This window comes from Heloderma suspectum, chromosome 6 (genome assembly GCF_057233095.1).
Source record: "Heloderma suspectum isolate Gila_16-S chromosome 6, 16-S_ref, whole genome shotgun sequence".
Classification (NCBI taxonomy): domain Eukaryota; kingdom Metazoa; phylum Chordata; class Lepidosauria; order Squamata; family Helodermatidae; genus Heloderma; species Heloderma suspectum.
The window spans coordinates 45,577,876-45,595,280 of record NC_139463.1 but is presented as its reverse complement, the minus strand read 5'-3'; the positions used below and the strand labels follow the sequence as shown (position 1 = coordinate 45,595,280).

Genomic DNA, 17,405 nt, shown 5'->3' with positions numbered 1-17,405 from the left:
CGGGGTGGACGGTACACGAGCAGAATCCCCAGACTGCCCTTCGGGCCCAACCTCCAGTACATGCACTCAGCAACCTTGGTCTCCCGGAGAGGGGGTCTGGTGAAGACCAAGGACTCTCGGTAGATAACAGCCACTCCCCCTCCCCGATCCCCAGCCCTCGGCTGCTGTGCATATGAAAATCCAGCTGGACACACGGCTGCAAGGGTTGGAGCAGCAGCCTCGGCCAGCCAGGTCTCTGTAATACATGCCAGGTCTGCACCCTCATCCAGGATCATGTCATGGATGAGGGAGGTTTTCTGGGTAACAGACCTGGCATTGCAGAGCAGCAAACGAAGGCCAGAAGATGGGGTCACACCTGATGACCTCTGACTGGGCAGGCTGGTAAAGGAGAAAGCGCTCTCTCAGATATGAGTAATTTTCTGCTAAACATTGTGCACGTTTATGGTTATGCACCCTCTTGCTGACCCCCCCCCCCTCAAAGTCTACCCAGTACTGGGTCAATGGGCAACGATCAAGCAACTGAGGTTCACTGTGAGTGCAGTTTGGGCTAAAGCAAATCTTTGCTTTATGAAAAGTATTTTTAATCCATCCTTAATCCCAAGATCTCAGGGTGATAAACAAGTGGCATAAAACCCAAAATATGTCACATAACATATCACAATGAAAACAAGGCATAAAAAGGGTAGAACGAACTAGACACAAGCTACACTAATATACACCAATACAACCTGAGATTATCTGTGATTCTCTAGGATAGATTGTGGAGGCCTGCTGAAATATCACTGGATCTTTCAACTAGGCACGTGACATCACTGAATACCAAATTCAACGTTATAAATATTTAGGGTGGCCAGGTGTCCTATGTTACAGAGATCAGTCCTCTATTTGATGGGCCGCCCAAGAACAGTCCTCTATTTTGAACATATCCTCTGTTTGAAGGGCTGCCCATTCCAAGTCCAGTGTAAATATAAAGAACCATCTGAAGGAAGAGCAGCCGGGGCCTTGGAGTTGACCATGAGGAATTAGCACCTGAAAGGCAAACTCAGCAGGAATACAGGCCACCTGGTCAACCGTCCTCTCTGAGGTGAGGCGAGGTGAGATGTATTGCATTTCTATTTAAATTATAGTTATTTCTACATTTGCATTTATACATGTAAATTAGCATATGTGCATTCATGTCTTCTGTTTTGGTGATGCATGTCCTCTTTTTTGGCGATGTGTAAGTGGCCACCCTAAAAGGGACTGAAAATGAAACTGTCAGGAATGGAGTATGTTGGAATATTTTGTATAGTTCTGATCAGCTCATTTAAAAAAAGGTTGTGGTAACTAGAGCTGAGAGGGGAACCAAAATGATTAAGGGGCTGGAGACCCTTCCTCAAAAGGGACAGCTGAAGCATTCGGGGCTTTCTAGTTGGGGGGGGGGGCGACTTTGTGTGTGGGATAATAGAAGTGTATAAAATGCATCTTGCACAGAGAGGGTAGAAGGATGTTCTCCTTGCCCCCAACAGTCTCCCATTATAGTAGCAGAACTCTGGATCACACAATAACCTTGGGCAGGAGATTCACTGGTTTTAAATTTTTTATTTTAAGGTACATTACAAAACATCAGACAGCACTAAAATCAGCTAAATAATAATTACTCAAATAAAGATTTTAAAAAAATAAATGGTTGAAACTGAATGCCTTGATTCCCTGTTTACTAAAGGCAATTTACAATATGATGCAAAAATACAATTAAAATAAGATTAAGCACATTGTAGGAAATAAAGGATTGCCAGTGTTTTTGCTAGATTGACAGTGTTTTTGTATCTGCGCATTTAACAGCAGGCTGACACAGAGATTTAGCAGGTAAAGTTTCACCCACTGTTTCTCTTCAGAGTACGACATGGAACGTCATCTGTGTTTCATGCTGCTGTTAAAAGCACAAAAGCAGGGCCAGAACAAAAAGTTGGCAACCTGTAGGCACAATCATCATTGCTGTGGTAATTTCCAGCAGGATAGCTGTGTTAGCCTGTTGCAGGGAAAACAACAAATAATCTTGTGGCAATAGCAGTATTCAAAGACAGTGGGGACATATTTCCGCCTCTGAGGACACTCTCTCACTGGTCTTACGATAGCCATGCTGGAATAAAGGGACTTCAAAGGCCAGTTTCAACACAGAACAGCTGAACAACAATTCATCCAGGATTTTCTGCTCTCAAACAGGGTTCATCGCTTAAACAGCTCACCAACGCAAGGATGCCTGAGCTATCACCCAGTGACGGTTTTGTGAACGGCCACTGCTGAGGAAGTGACAATCCCTGCATTTCGCTTCCTCCTGACCTCAAGGTTACAATTCCATCCCACTCACCCACCATGCGTGTACATATTACTTAAGATAATACTTCACAGATGATGAACTAGACTGCAGACGACAAAAGCTTGTGCCGTATGTACATAGATATGCCCTCTTTAAGGTGACACAACACTCTTTATTGTTCCCCTGTGCTGTCCCCCCATTATTCTCAACATGGTGCATTAAACCTCAGCCCCTCCTGAGATGAAACTGGTTTGACTGATCTCATCTCAGCAAATGACAGGAAATCATCCGCATCTCTCCTGACCTGAATGCTTCCTGCCAGGGGATTTCCCGTTCTACAGAACAGCAGGAAAGACTGGAGGTTTCTTTCTTGTGCCTTTAGGTCCTCTGTTTAGGAGAATTCAGAGGTTTTGTTGTTCTCCTGCTGATGTCATTTCTGATGTTTTTTCCTGTTGCCCCCTCCACTCCTGATTCTCTCCCTTCTGGATTTCAACTGTTCTTTCCCTTTATAAATGAATTTATTTAGAGGGGTTGTTATCCCCTGCCCCCACAAAGAAAAGGCTACCTCTATTCTTCCCTGCCTATTTGGAGGGTAACTCTCTCGAAGGACATAATCTTTACAAATAAACAAGGCGAATGCAGTCTGCGTTCGCTATTCTCTCTCCCACAAGAGAACTGAAATGCTGCTTGCATGGGCATGAGAGAAGATTCACATAAAAGTGTGTGTGTGTGTGTGTGTGTGTGTAATGCATGGCTAAGAAAGGACACTTTTTTCTATACGCCTGTCACCGTAGATTTTTTTCAACCGCACCTTGACCCCTCGTGCTGCTTTGAAGGCAGTCATAGCCTTGCTTCCCCTATCGTGTTTCAGTCCTAATACTGAATGTTGAAGTTTATTTTATTTATGGGTTACATTTATATTCCTCCTTTCTTCCATAGACCCCAAGGTGGTTTACATGGTCCTGCACCATTTCATCCTCCCAACAACCCTGTGAGGTAGGTTAGGCCGAGAGTCTGTGACTGGCCCGCAGCCACCCAGTGAGCTTCATGGTGGGGACTAGAACCCCGATCTCCTGAGTCCCCAGTCCAAGACCCTCACCACTACACCACAGTAGCTCTCAAGTTGTTCTTCTAGAAGTTGCCCTTCTTATTCCATCACCGTGATGCTCTGCTTTGAAAAAGTTTCTTTTAATGCAGTCGAGAGCTGTACACGCTCCCCCCTCTCATTTCCCAGCTGCTGATTTTCTATGAGGCTGACGCTAGGAGATCTCTCAGAACCAGCCTATTTCATCTGGTCACAGTATGCGGAGATCCCTTCGTAGCTTGCATTGCCTTTAAGCCAGCTCTGCCTCTTTTGCCTTTCTGGTTTCTGCATGTTCCCACAAAGTTTGACACCGTTCAAGAGCATCAGGAGAGTGAGCGCTTCGTCACTGAGGGGACTGAATGTTCTTTCCGTCTTCCAGCCAGGGCTCTGGGCTCTCTCTCTCTGCCAAAACCGAGATGCGAAGGATTTTCCTCACCTTCTGCCGACACAACGGGCAGCAGCCGCTGGTCCTGAGAATGGTCAAGGAGCAGGAGGAGCAGAGGCTGGCATGAGAGCACGGAAGCATCATCGTGTTGGCCTTGTACCCAAAGCATACAGCACACTCGTCGCCAGGGCACTCCTCAGGAAGGCTGCGCAAATCCCGGCCGGCGGACTCTAGGGAGGCACAAATATTGCACATGAAAGGCCTGGAAATGAGCAACATTGGACCAGAGACTTCTCCATTACCATCTTATGGCCCCTTCTTAGACCACAGCTGTTGGATAGTGTTACAAAAGAGGGGGTAGGCGGACAGCGAAGGCTGGTGGCTCCATTGTCAGTAGGGAAGTGAATCCACTCTGGGTTTCAGTCAGAACCAGTCAGAACTCTAAAGGATAGCACCTTGGATAGCGCCTTTAGAGTTCTGGCTGGTTCTGACTGAGCAGATACACCGCCCCACTGAGATCAGAGCCACCAACCTCCACTGTAGGTGAGTTTATCCCCACTTCTTCATCTGACAGGAAGTTCCAAGGGTAGCTTTAACAGCAATGTTCCCCAGCCCAGTGCCCTCCAGATGTGTTGGGCTGCAACTCCCATCATTCCCAGCCACACTGCTCTCTTGTAATGACAGCGAGAGACATTAATGGATTCTTTGTAACATCTGTCTATTTACAAATACACAAGCAGAGCATAGTGGAAGCAAGCAGCGTCCTAAGTCAAGCAGCACAACCGCTCAACCTGCTTCAACTCTATCTTTGCTCTTAGCACTAGCTGAAGCCTGTAATATTCCACAGGCTGGCTGGAGGGAGATTCCCAGCCATTATGGACCACTAAGCCTCTTGTCATCTGTCATCAGCTGCCAGGATTTATTTATTTATTCATTCATTCATTTATTGCATTTATACCCTGCCTTTTTTCCTCTTGCAAGGAACCCAAGGCGGCTTACATTATCTTCCTCCTCTCCATTTTATCCTCACAACAACAACCCCATGAGGTGGGTTGGGCTGAGAGTCTATGACAGGCCCAGAGTCACCCAGGGAGCTTCCATGGCCGAGTGGGGACTAGAACCCGGATCTCCCGGCTCCCAGTCCAACACTCTCACTACTATACCACACTGGCTCTGCAACATCATGGTGACGAGCCCATGCACAATACTCAGAGGGCCGTAGCTCAGTGCTAGCCTAGAGCACAAGTTCAGTGGTAGAGTGTGAGAAGAATGGTGGTTCAGTGGCAGAGCACCTGCTTGGTATGCAGAAGGGCGCAGGTTCAGTCACTAGTGTCCCCAGGTAGGGCTGAAAAAAACCCATGCCTGAAGCCCCGGAGAGCCGCTGCCAGTCAGTGTTGACAATACTGGGCTAGATGGACCAAGGGTCTGAAGGAAGATTCCTATGTTTGTAAAGCAGCCACAATTCGTACCAGGAAGGGATAGCCCTAATGGCAGCCATCCTTATGAATGATGGTGCAGGAACCTAGAGGGAGAGCTTGTATACTGCAAAGATATGCAAGGATACTGCAGTGGTGTGCTCTACACATAGATGATGCACCCACACCTGTGCTTTGCACACACAAGCACAGCCCACCCACCCCCAGTGTCAGGAGCGGAGGGCAGGTTTTGTTTCCTCTCACTATAACAACATCCTTTAGTGCTTGACTCTTCCCTGTGGAAGTGAATGACAACTGTATGGGAGAAACTAAAGGGCTGCACCCAGTCACAGGACGTGACGGGTTACGGGAGGGGTAAACTTGTTCTGTGTCGTCAGTGATCCAAAGCATTGAGAACCAAACATGCTCCTATGTGCTGAGCCCCGTCCTACATGGTTTGGGACCTGAAGGAACATCTTTCTCCCCACCAGCCTGCCTGAGCGTGGAGGTCATCAGCACTTGAGGCAAGGCAGGCGGAGAGCAGAAAGAGGGCCTCTTCGGTGGAGGTGCTCATCTCTGGAAGTCCATCCTCAGGGGAGCTTGCTGGCACTACGCTGCTATCTTTTCAGTGCTAGGTGAATAATTCTTTAAAAATTCTCCCAGGATTTTAAAGTTCAATTGTTTTAATTGCTGCAGTTGTGTTTTATTATTGTAGGATTGCTTTCATGTCTATACGTTTTTGTTTTTATGTCAACTGCCCTAAAATGTGCCTAAAGGGCAGCATATAAATGTTTAAAATAAATACATCCTAGATCAGCCTTCCCCAGCCTGGTCCTCTGCAGCTGTGCTGGACTACAGCTCCCAGCATGCCACAGCCAGTCCAACACAGCTGGAGGACACCAGGGTGGGGAAGGGTGTCCTAGATTCTGTTTCTCGATTACAATAGCCATTACTGGCTGCTCGTGGAGCAGGCCAGCAGCCTGCTCATTTTCATTTTTCACTTTGGCTGAAAATATGTCCCAAAGCCAGCCCTGGACAGCTGTTTCCCGGATGGCTCTCTGGGCGAAGAGAAAAATAACCAGGGGACATTTCAGACGGCATGAGGCCCCCCAGGTGCTTACCGTTCTGCACATCTAGTGCCTGCATCAGCAGGCTGAGCCCATCAGCATTTGTGGAATCGCTTGAGGGGTCTAGAATGGGGACAAGAGGGAGGTCAGGATAGCACATCTCAACAAGCTCCTAGCCTGGAAGGGCTATTTCACCCATTGCTATTGCACCCATTTCACCTATTTCACCCATTGCTCCTAGCCTGGAAGGGCTATTTCACCCATTGCTATTGCAGCCATTGCACCCATTGCTCCTAGCCTGGAAGGGCTATTTCACCCATTGCTATTGCATCCATTGCACCCATTGCTCCTAGCCTGGAAGGGCTATTTCACCCATTTCACCCGACTTTTTGGAAGGGCTATTTCCCCCATTGCACATCAGCAAACCCCAACGTACCAGCAGCTGTACGCTCAGGGAGGAGCTGCAGACAATTCAGCTCCCTGACGAGTAGAACGGAGTGAATCCCCATGTCTGCAAGCCTGTACTTGTTGCATCCATGCCGTAGATCAGGGGTAGTAAGCAACGTGCCACCCATGGGCCCCCGCGCATCTTTCTTGGTGCCCACCGAGGCGCCCCGCCCCTCCCAATTTTTTGTTTTTTAATGAACACGTTTTCTTACCAGCAGCTGGGATCGCTTCAAAGCAAAGCGAGGGGCTCTAGTTGCTGCCATCCCCATTTCCCACGAACGTCTCTGGGCCACACGTGGAGCTCAGAGACATACTTAGGAAACGATGACAGTGGGCGGCTGCAGAATGGCGCTTCTCTCTGCAGCGCACCTTGCCACCAAGGAAAAGGGGAGAAAAAAAATCAAGCGCTGTCACCGCTGTCAGGCAAGCCGGGCTGTGCGCGCGCATGGGTGTGCGCACGCGCATGCATGCATGCACATGCTAAAGAGATCTATGTCTTGCACTCGGTCTTTTGGGCAGGCTTCTGGTCCTTTGTGATGAGCCGCTCCTCCATTGTGGCCATTTTGTGGTGGTGCCCAGGACAGTTCCTCAAACTGCCAAATGTACCTACGGGCTGCACAAGGCTGCCTACCCCCTGCTTTGGATTTTGAGACGCACGCCTGGAAAATGAAACGTGTGAACGTGACCCTGTGTCTAGATGGTGTGGGGCTGAGCAGAAGCCGTGCTGAGGGAGGAGGTTGGGGCAGCCCCTCATCCAGCTCAGACAGAGGCAGGATCCAGACCTGAACAGCTTCTCTGCTCTGGGTTGGCATCCCAGGCTGAAGACTTGAACAGAGCCCTGATCAAAAAAGCAGGCAGAAATCCTACCCAAAGCCTCACGTTACACCAGCCGACGGGCCAGTTCGATGCTTCAGTGGCTTACCCAGGAGCTGGACTGCTCTGGTCCTTCCATAGACGTCCACGATGGCCCAGAGCGGGGATGTGACTGAGACACCGTCTAAGAGCAAGGAACCTTCCGACTCCTGGTTGATGCTGCAGAAAATGCAGCCTTGGCTGTCCACCCAGAAGCTGACAATGGTGCCTTCTGCTCCGTATTCGTCCGGTAAGACACAAGCACGACTCTTCCCTCGTATGACCAGGTTTGGGCAAGCAAATGGAGGCAGTTCACTGGGTGTCATGAGGGAAGGGTCCTCCCAGGTGAAGCCCACCCGCAAGCCACCATGCCACCTGCCTTCTTCCTTTAAGATTTTCATGGTCACCTTCTCGTAGGGCTCAACGGGCCGGCTGGAGAAGAGAATGCCGTCGTGGAACGTGGCCACTCTGCCGGCCACGCAGTGAGACTTGTCCAGAATAATCTGGGATCCTTTGACATAAGGGTGGAAGAACAGGGGCCCATAGGGCTGTTGGCGAGAGTCATCTGGGCCTGAGGGAGACACAAGACCCACCATGAATAATATAAACAGAAAAGGGCGGGGTTCAGCATGCAACCCCCTCCTCACAAAAGCCCCTCAGGAGGCTCTTCATTCATAGCAATTCAGAAAGTGTTGTTCATTCCCATAATCATAAGGGCTAGAAACTTGCTTTTTATGAAGAAGATAGAAAGCTGTGATTCTCAGGAGCCCGAATTCTATGTCTAATGCTACAAGCTGCTGCTTTTCTGTCCTGCCAAATCACTGCATGCCCACACAGTCCTCCATTGTTCTGTTGGGGAATATGTTCCATAATATGTTGCTCAGGAATCCACAAAATATGGGATCATGACTAGATGTAGCTATTAGCAGCACTCAGCATTGTGAGACTACTCATGGATATTGGTTTGGTTTCCCTTGCCTGTGTCACGCCCCAGATAACACCCCCTGAATACAAAACTGAAACTAACTAGACCACAGGAATGAGGAATGACTAAATGAAAAATGAAATTCTTGTATTTTTTTTAAACATGGATTTATCTGGATGTTTGCACTTTCCGATGGAGTTAGTCGAAACAACTAGTCGTATCATTTGCACGGGAAAAACATACTTATATATACTGCAATTTTACATATCGGGTACAAAGAACATAAATATTTCAGATTTATTACACTAGATTCAACCTTGCCAAAGTATGTCAGTTACAAAAAGCGGATTCATTAAGTGCTACAACTGGAACCTCCCAGGTTAATGTTCTGCATAATCTGAAATATTTGGGAAATTATCAGCAGGCCAAGAAACAAATACTCCCATAATTTTTGTAACCCTTCTTGTTTTGATGTAACTGTACTTTCCACGATCCAGCAAAGGTCACTCTTACAGCAATTCACAGCCCAGTCCTAGGCATATCTACTGAGAAGTAAATCCCACTCTGTTCAATGGGGCTTACTCCCAGGCAAAGAAACCTAACCAATTTAATACGAATTCATGCAATATCTCAGGGATTCCATATGGCACAACATGAAACATAGCAAAAGATCTCACGGTAATTGTATGCTTCACATTTCTGATATAACTTCAATTACCATTTCCCCTAAATTATGGCAAAGTCAGCAGAGTAGTGGCAACAGCGTTGGACTGGGAGTCGGGACATCGGGGTTCTAGTCCCCACTCGGCCATGGAAGCTCACTGGGTAACTTTGGGCCAGTCACAGACTCTCAGCCCAAGCTACCTCACAGGGTTGTTGTTGTGAGGATAAAATGGAGAGGAGGAGGATCATGTAAGCCACCTTGGGTTCCTTGCAAGAGGAAAAAAGGCGGGATATAAATGCAATAAATAAATAAATAAATAAATTGTCTACATTTGCTAATTTCGAAGGCATCTTTACATGGCTACTTCATAGCAATTTTTCATATATTCAAACTAATTGCGAATAGGAATCCCTTTTAAAACAAAATTTTAAAGAGGCCAAATGTCAGCAGGGATCTCCCACTGTAGATCTTGCTCCCATTTGTTTATAGATGATTTGCATCCCAAATAAAGATGGTGCCGGAAGGCAGACCTTCCCTTTGCAGCATGGAAGTGTCCCAGGGGGTGTCTCCACGACGATGGAAGGAGACAGAAGGAGAAGCGAATTGTGGCTTACCCGGATTTTTCAAGGAGCTGGTTTTGGTCCGCGCAGGGTTCCACAAGTGAGTGTATTGCACCAGTAAAAGTCGCTTCACAGAACATACTTCTGTGGGGGTAGGGGTGGCGTGAACGTCATCTGACTGGCAGGGGCTGCTCAACCAATAAGACAGGCTCCCCTCCCTCCAGGCTCCCCCCCTTTCTCCTTTGAAAATAAGAGAGGCTCCCCCATATTCAGGGGACAAGCCTCATTGACCACAATGGGTGTTACTTCTGAGTAGACACTAACTGGTTTGTGTTGGGAAACCCAGGGAGGACAGGACCAATCTCCTTCTCCCCCCTCCCCTTTGCTTCCTTATATAAACAATCTTTTCCAGAACACAGTGTTCTCGCTGCCCTGCTGCGATTAATCGAAGCTTCGACATCAAGGCTCTGTAAATGCGTTATTTCGATTCATGGGAATCTTGGTGCACATTTCGGGAACAAGCCTCATTGACCACAGTGGGAGTTACTTCTGAGTAGACACATATATGGTTGTGCTGCGAAGGACAGGGCGGGGAAACACAGGGCGGGGAAACCAGCCCCCTTTCAAACTCGAGGCTGCGTAGCAACAAAGGTCTGAATTTGTTACTTCCAAAAGCAATAAACCAAACAACGGAGAATCGCAGCTTGGGGAAAGCGCTTTATAGCCTTAGGGAATTATTTATTTATTTATTTATTGCATTTATACCCTGCCTTTCTCCCTCTCGCAAGGAACTCAAGGCGGCTTACATTATCCTCCTCCTCACCGTTGTATCCTCACAACAACAACCCTGTGAGGTAGGTTGGGCTGAGAGTCTGTGACTGGCCCAAAGTCACCCAGTGAGCTTCCATGGCCAAGTGGGGACTAGAACCCGGATCTCCCGGCTCCCAGTCCGTCACTCTCACCACTACACTACACTGGCTCTCTGGTGCTTTAAATTAGTGCTTTAAAATGTATTATTTCAATTGAGGGGGATCCTTGCAGTGTGCATTCAGGGGACAAGCCTCATTGACCACAACGGGACTTACTTCTGAGTAGCCACTAATGGGTTTGTGCTGGGAAACACAGGGACAGGAAACGCCCCTTGACGGGGTCACACCCTTGGGCAGGGCTAGCATACCCGAGGTCAATGCAGAGGTTGGGGCACACAGCGACTATACTGGGGAGAACCTGACTTAAGGAAAAGAGTTGGACTTTAAGCAGTCTCAGGCAATTCGGGTTTTCCCTGATAAGCACCACGGTGGCTGCGGGATGGCCACGATATCATCTGTCCCGAACAACCTCCACACGCAGCCAACTCGGAGTAAATTGCTCATGGAGACCCCCTCCCCCGTTAAAAAAACAATGAAGAAATAAAATTAAAATCTGGAGACACAGGGAGGCTGGTGAGCGCCCAAAGCTGTGTCCAACGCACTGGAGCTCCCAGCCATAGGTTCCCTCTCCACCAAGTTTCTGGAGATGGGCCTGCAATACTGCGCTAGATGGACTAATGTTGTATCTCAGCATAAGGCAGCTTCTCCCATGTCTGTCCACAGGGCTGCACGAGCAACCCAAGGGGCCACTTGAGAGATGAGCCAGTTATTTCAGGGATGCCCGTGAAGCCCTCTATGGTCATGGGAACGTCGGAAGATGCCTTATGCGGAGTCAGAGCCTTGGTCCACCTAGCCCAGTATTATCAACACTGTCTGGTAGCAGCTCTCCATAGTTTCAGGAAGGGTTTTATCCTGCCCTTCCTGGAGATGCTGGGGACTGAACCAGGGATCTTTAGCATGCAAAGCAGGGGCTCTGCCGCTGAGCCATGGTCCCTCCTGGTCCAAGATGGGGTGCTTTGGGATTGCAGAAGATGCTGTGGATCTCAGCTGGGCGCAATCCAAGGCTGTGCCCCCAGCAATCTAAGGCAATCTTAGACACTCCAAGGCAATCCAAGACAATCTTAGACAATCCCAGGCAATCCAAGGCAATCTTAGACAATCCAAGGCTGTGCCCCCAGCAATCTAAGACAATCTTAGACACTCCAAGGCAATCCAAGACAATCTTAGACAATCCAAGGCTGTGCCCCCAACAATCCAAGGCAATCTTAGACAATCCAAGGCTGTGCCCCCAGCAATCCAAGGCAATCTTAGACAATCCCAGGCAATCTAAGACAAGCTTAGACAAGTTTAGACAAGTTTAGACAATCCAAGACAATCCAAGACAATCTTAGACAATCCAAGACAATCTTAGACAATCCAAGGCTGTGCCCAGCAATCTAAGACTACCTTCAATCTAAGACATGGCAAGGAATCCTGGGCCATTTCGCACTGTCTCAAGAGCACACCACGGCTGCTGGGGGCGACCAAATGCCTTGCACCTGCGCAAGCCGGAAGCCTGGCATTGCCTCTGCAGGTGGCAAAGATTTCCTCACAATTTGGCCGGATTCCACTCAGATCTGTCGGGAGCCTCATTTCAGTTAATAATTCTAAATAGATACGGGAGAGTTAATATGTACGGGAAAAGAGGCTTGGATGGGATTGTAAATAATGAACATCAACCCAATAAACGAAATGTGGGCTGCGTGAACGCTGGAGGGAGCTCACCCAGCCGCCCCGAGGAGTGGCAGCGGCAGTCCGAGCTGCAGTCAGCGTTTGAGTCAGAGCAGGGCGCGGGTGTGGGGAGCCTCGCCTGCCGTGCCTCCACTTTCATTTCAGCTAAGTCCTTGCAGGAAAGGAGAACAGAGGCACATAACTGCTGGCTTTCCTCACTCGCTCACATTTTCCTCTTCAAGGCTGCGTCCACCAGCACCATGGGGGCTGTCCGGCACACACGAGTGCCAATCGTGTGCTACAGCTATTTCTGCAGGCCAGCGGAGGCTGGTGGCTCCGATGTCGGGGGTCGGTGAATCCGCTTCTGTGCCTTGAAGAGCTCCTTTGGCGTTCTGACTGGTCCTGACTGAAACCGGGAGCGGATTCACTGCCCCACTGACAGTGGGGCCACCAGGCTCCACTGCTTCAGGCCAAGGGTAGGGGTTGCATGCTTTAATGTTCCCCTTGCCCCCAGGGGGCAGGGGAATGCCATTGCCCTGTGCAGAAAACTAGCATGTCAGAGAGAAGTCTAGGCTAGAATCCTCGTCCCTGAGATCTTGATTTCCATGTGCAGAGAGGTGCCTGCAGTTTCCACTTGCAGTCTGAAGTTGTAGAGTCCAGGAGCAGCTTTCTCCCAGCCACACGATCAACTGTTTGTGCAGACTAAAGAAGAAGGAGCTGTGCTCGGGATTCTTGTTTTCCTCTCTCTGTATCCTCTGGCTGAGCTCACCAGCCAAGAAAACAGGAACCACCTCCAGCCCCTGAGGTCCCATTCGAGGTACTATGTGGGTGTGGATCTGGTCCAATTGTCCACAACCCCTTCAGTGCCTGATACGTCAAGATGACACATGCAACCTCCGATTGGCCTGGTCATAGGTTAACCATGGCTTGGTTAACCCATGATTAACCCAGGTCGAGTTTGCATGTCACAAGATAACCTCCGATTGGGCATATCCCAACTGGCAGTGTCCCACAACCCTGGCAAATTGAAGGTTAATTAATTAACCCATGAATTGCTGCTATGTGCAAACCATGTCTTTGTTTCTTTCTACCAGCACACCTCCCGGATGTCATTAAAGGAGTCGGCGGTTATTGTATTGTCATTCAAGGAGCTGGAAGTTATTTTATTGCGCTAGTTAATTGTGCTAGTTAACTGCATTTGGTGCGCTAGTTTATTGTGCTAATTAATTAACCCATGATTTGCTGCTGCTATGTGCAAACCGTGTCTTTGTTTCTTTCTACCAGCATGCCTCCCGGATGTCATTTAGGGAGTCAGCGGTTATTGTATTGTCATTCAAGGAGATGGCAGTTATTTTATTGCACTAGCTGTTTACTCTCAGAGCAGGCCCCAAGGAAGCCTGGCTTATCATGGACACGTGGCCAGTACGTTTTCAGCACTGCAGAAGAGAACTCAGCAGCTGCTGCAGGCCTGAGACACAGCAGGCCTGGCATTGCGAGGGGCCTGCAGTGTTAATCGAGGAGGGTCACCGCTCAGTGGCCAAGCGCCGGCTTCACATCCAGAGTAACCGTAGACCGGCTTTCCTGGAACCTGGTGGCCTCCACATGTGGTGGATTGCAAATCCCATCATTCCCAGCCATTGGCCATGCTGGCTAAGGATGATGGGAGTTGCAGACCAATAGCTTGCTGAAGGCTGCTGTAGACAATTCCGGGCTGGATGGAGAAATAGTCCAATCTGGTATACAGCAAGTTTACTGACCTGTGTCTGCAGGTGACAAGATGCATCCACCCACTGCCTTGCAGAGATCGGTATTCTAGAGCTCGATTGGGCAGAAAGCAGATCTGAATCACTGGCACATCTTTGGGTGATTTTGCAGCAAGGATTCCTGACTCCCAATTGTTGAACAATTGCAGCAACAACATTGCCCCCCCCTCCCCCGCATTGCTGAAATGAAGAAAGTTTGGGGGATAACCAGGTGTGGGTTTTTGTCTGGAAGACAGGGCCGGCCCTAGCATTAGGCAGAGGCAGCTGCCTCTGGGAGCAGATTTTGGTTATCATGGAAGGGTGGCAGATTGTTCATGATTTAATTTGTTATAATTGTGTTTTTTTCCCGCTAGGGATTTGGAGAAATACTTTAGGGATTTTCTGTTTCATGTGCCAAAATAACTTGGCTGGCTTTGAGTACATCAACTTGTGTGTGTGGGGGGGGGGGGGCACCATTTGTTGCTCTGCCTTAGGCAGCAAAATGTCTTGGGCCAGCCCTGCTGGAAGGCCTGGAAACGTCTGCCACTCCCAACAGCTCCTTGGCACAGTGACATTGTCCCAGGGGGCGGGGCGGGGCAGAGCAGGAGGTTGGCGTGAGGGAGGGGAGGGCTGGGTGGAATCTCCTCCTTCTGACAGACAGGACGGAGTGGGAAATGACAGGTAGCCTCAGAAGATCGTCTTCTTCTGAAACTGAGCTCAGTTCTTCCTCTTCCCCATGAAGGAAGGAAAGTGGACCTCAGCGGAGGCTGGTGGCTCTGATGTCAGTGGGGCGGTGAATCCACTCCGGGCTTCAATCAGAACCATTCAGAACTCTAAAAGAGCTCTCCAAGGTGTGAAGCAACAAATATTGCTTGGAGAGCTCCTTTAGAGCTCTGCCTGGTTCTGACTGAAACCCGGAGCGGATTCACCTCTCCACGGATATCGGAGCCACCAGGCTCCACTGGCTGAATATTCGGGACTCCAAAAATCTACTGCAAATCAGCCAGAGATCTACCCGGTCGACCTCCTGCCCACCAGTGCTATGCCGGACCCAAAGAACACAAAAAAATCGTAAGCTCTTATAACGGGATTCATTTAGAAAATAAATCAAGTCTTGGAGGCCATTCAAAGAGGAGAGATTGGCGGAGAAGGGAATGGGTGGTGTCCCTTGTCCACTGCTGAATGGAAAAGGCTGCATGGAAATCTTTGAATCACACAAAGCGTGGCTACAATATACCACAACCTCCTAACACACCCACACACCATCCTTGAAACACATGATAAATCAGAGGTGGGGAACACACGGCCCTGTGGTTGTTGGTGGACTGCGACTCCCATTATCCTTCACCATTGCCTTTGAGGGCTGGAGCTGATGGGAGTTGGAGTCAGTCCCAGCCCAAGGTCTCTCACCACCTCAGGTGAGAACATGCAGCCCCGCCACCTCGCACCCCTTCCTGGCTGTGGTGCTCTTGTGAGAGCTCAATTAGCCAGAGCCCCATGACTGTTTTTCCCGCTGCGGCAGCACCATCAAAGCTGAGGGGAAGGGGGGCACGATGCAAGGGAAATAGAGGGCAGGTGCCTGCTCCAGAGAGCCCTGCCAGCCGCTCTCTCGCTGCGGCAAATGCCATGGAGGGAGAGCAACTGGGACAGGCGCAATTCACCCTGTGTTATGTTAGGGCCGGCCCTGGTTGCAGTCCACCAACAACTGGAGGGCTGCACTCCTGTTCCCCACCCCTGTGCTAAAAAGTACTGACTCCTGCTAAATCAGAGCAAAGATCAACTGAGGCTAGCAGTGGCTAGACTGTTGCCAGCATCTGTTGCCAGCATCTGGTGTCCAGAAAGGCTGTTTCAGCCTTCCCCTACCTGGCATGCTCCAAATGTGTTGGGACTTCATTTCCCATTATCCCCAGCTCTTGGCCATGCTGGCTGGGGGAGTTAGTATGAACCATGCTATTCAGGTAGCACGGTTCATAGCCATGGATGGACTGTGAATCTAAGTTGTCCTTTATATGCGGGGTGGGTGGGCTTCAGATGTTGTGCTCCAATGTACTTCTGCAGCAGCAGCATGGCGAAAGGTCAAGGACGATGGGAGCTGGTGTCCCAACAACATTGGGAGCAGACCACAGATTCCTTACCCCTGCTGTAGGCAAATGTACGGATTGCCCGGTTGGGGCAGGCCAAGATCCATCAAGCCCCCATTGTGTCTCCAGGGCTGATGCCCCCGGGAAGATCAGCACACAGGCTATGAAGGTAACAGCCCTCCCCTGCTGTTTGCCCCCCAGCATCTGGAATTCAGTAGTAGTCTAGCCCCCCCTTCAGCTATCATTGGCTAGCATTCCTCAATAGACCACTTCTCTTCCTCCTCCTTTAAATTGGCCCAGTCTTTCTTTACGTCCTGTGGTGCTTAATTCCATAGGTTAATTATGCGTTGCTGTGAGAAGGCTGGCTGTAATTCGCCAGTGCTGAGGGAAAGCCACTCTGGGCATGCTCAGGGGCACACTCTTCAACATTTCACTTTAGGGCTGCACCCTGGAAATAAAAAGATATGTTCAAGGGCTCTTTCCTGGCACAAACTCAGCCCCCAGACATGGCCTTTCAGCAAAGGTCTTGGGGCCCAGCAGCCCCCCTCCAAAACAGAAGCAGCCCTTCAGCTCCACCCCTAGGAGACCAGCTCTGGGCCCGGCTGCACCTCCATGACCCGACCTTGGCTATGAAGCCCCCCACCCACACCTGCCTCGGATGCGTTTGCACTTTCAGCCAGAACCCTTCCTTGAAACTCCCAGGCTGCTTACCATCCAAGGGGCTAAGACAGGCGCCCATCGCTGGCCAGGGGTTGCTGGTTGGCTCCCGCTCTGCCCTTCCTTTCAGCTGGGCCAAAGGAGCCCGTCTCTCTCGGCCGGCTGAGCAGAGCTTCTGTTGCTATGTCAAACCCTTGCGAGCTGCACGTTAATCATCAGCCGTGTGTGTGCCGTGTGTGTGTGTGTGTGTGTGGGGCTTGCTTTTTAATTGTCACAAGACACTGCTTCTTTTATGTTAGGGGGTTTCCAATCTGTTTATATATGTACTTCGATTGTGTGTAATAAGATCCTGTGGGTGCACCTCCTGGCAGAGTGGTTGCTGGATCCTGGCTTCCTGCCCAAGTTAACAAGGCTTCCCTGGCCAAACGCCTCCTCACTGCTCTTCTCTCCCCCCCCCCGCCCCCGCCTGCCCTTGCTACAATTCACTTTCAGTTCTGTTTCAATCCGATTCCATTCTATTTCGATTCAATTCAATTTTGTTTCAAGGCTTCTCTGGCCAACTCCTCCTCACCGCTCTTGTCTCCCTCGCCCCTCTCACCCCTGCGTGCCGTTGATAACAATTCTATTTGAGTGGGCTAGATGAAACAA

General features: G+C 49.6%; 1 protein-coding gene across 1 annotated transcript; it reads right to left on the bottom strand.

Annotated features, from left to right (window-relative positions):
* Positions 1-1,587: 1,587 nt before the first annotated feature.
* NEURL3 (neuralized E3 ubiquitin protein ligase 3) lies at positions 1,588-17,157 on the bottom strand. Its single transcript, XM_084804134.1, has 4 exons — positions 16,812-17,157; positions 7,620-8,120; positions 6,305-6,373; positions 1,588-3,998 (listed from the first exon to the last, which is right to left on the bottom strand). The coding sequence occupies exons 1-4, from the start codon at positions 16,837-16,839 to the stop codon at positions 3,727-3,729; spliced, it is 870 nt and encodes a 289-aa protein (XP_084660260.1). The 5' UTR covers positions 16,840-17,157; the 3' UTR covers positions 1,588-3,726.
* Positions 17,158-17,405: the final 248 nt, after the last annotated feature.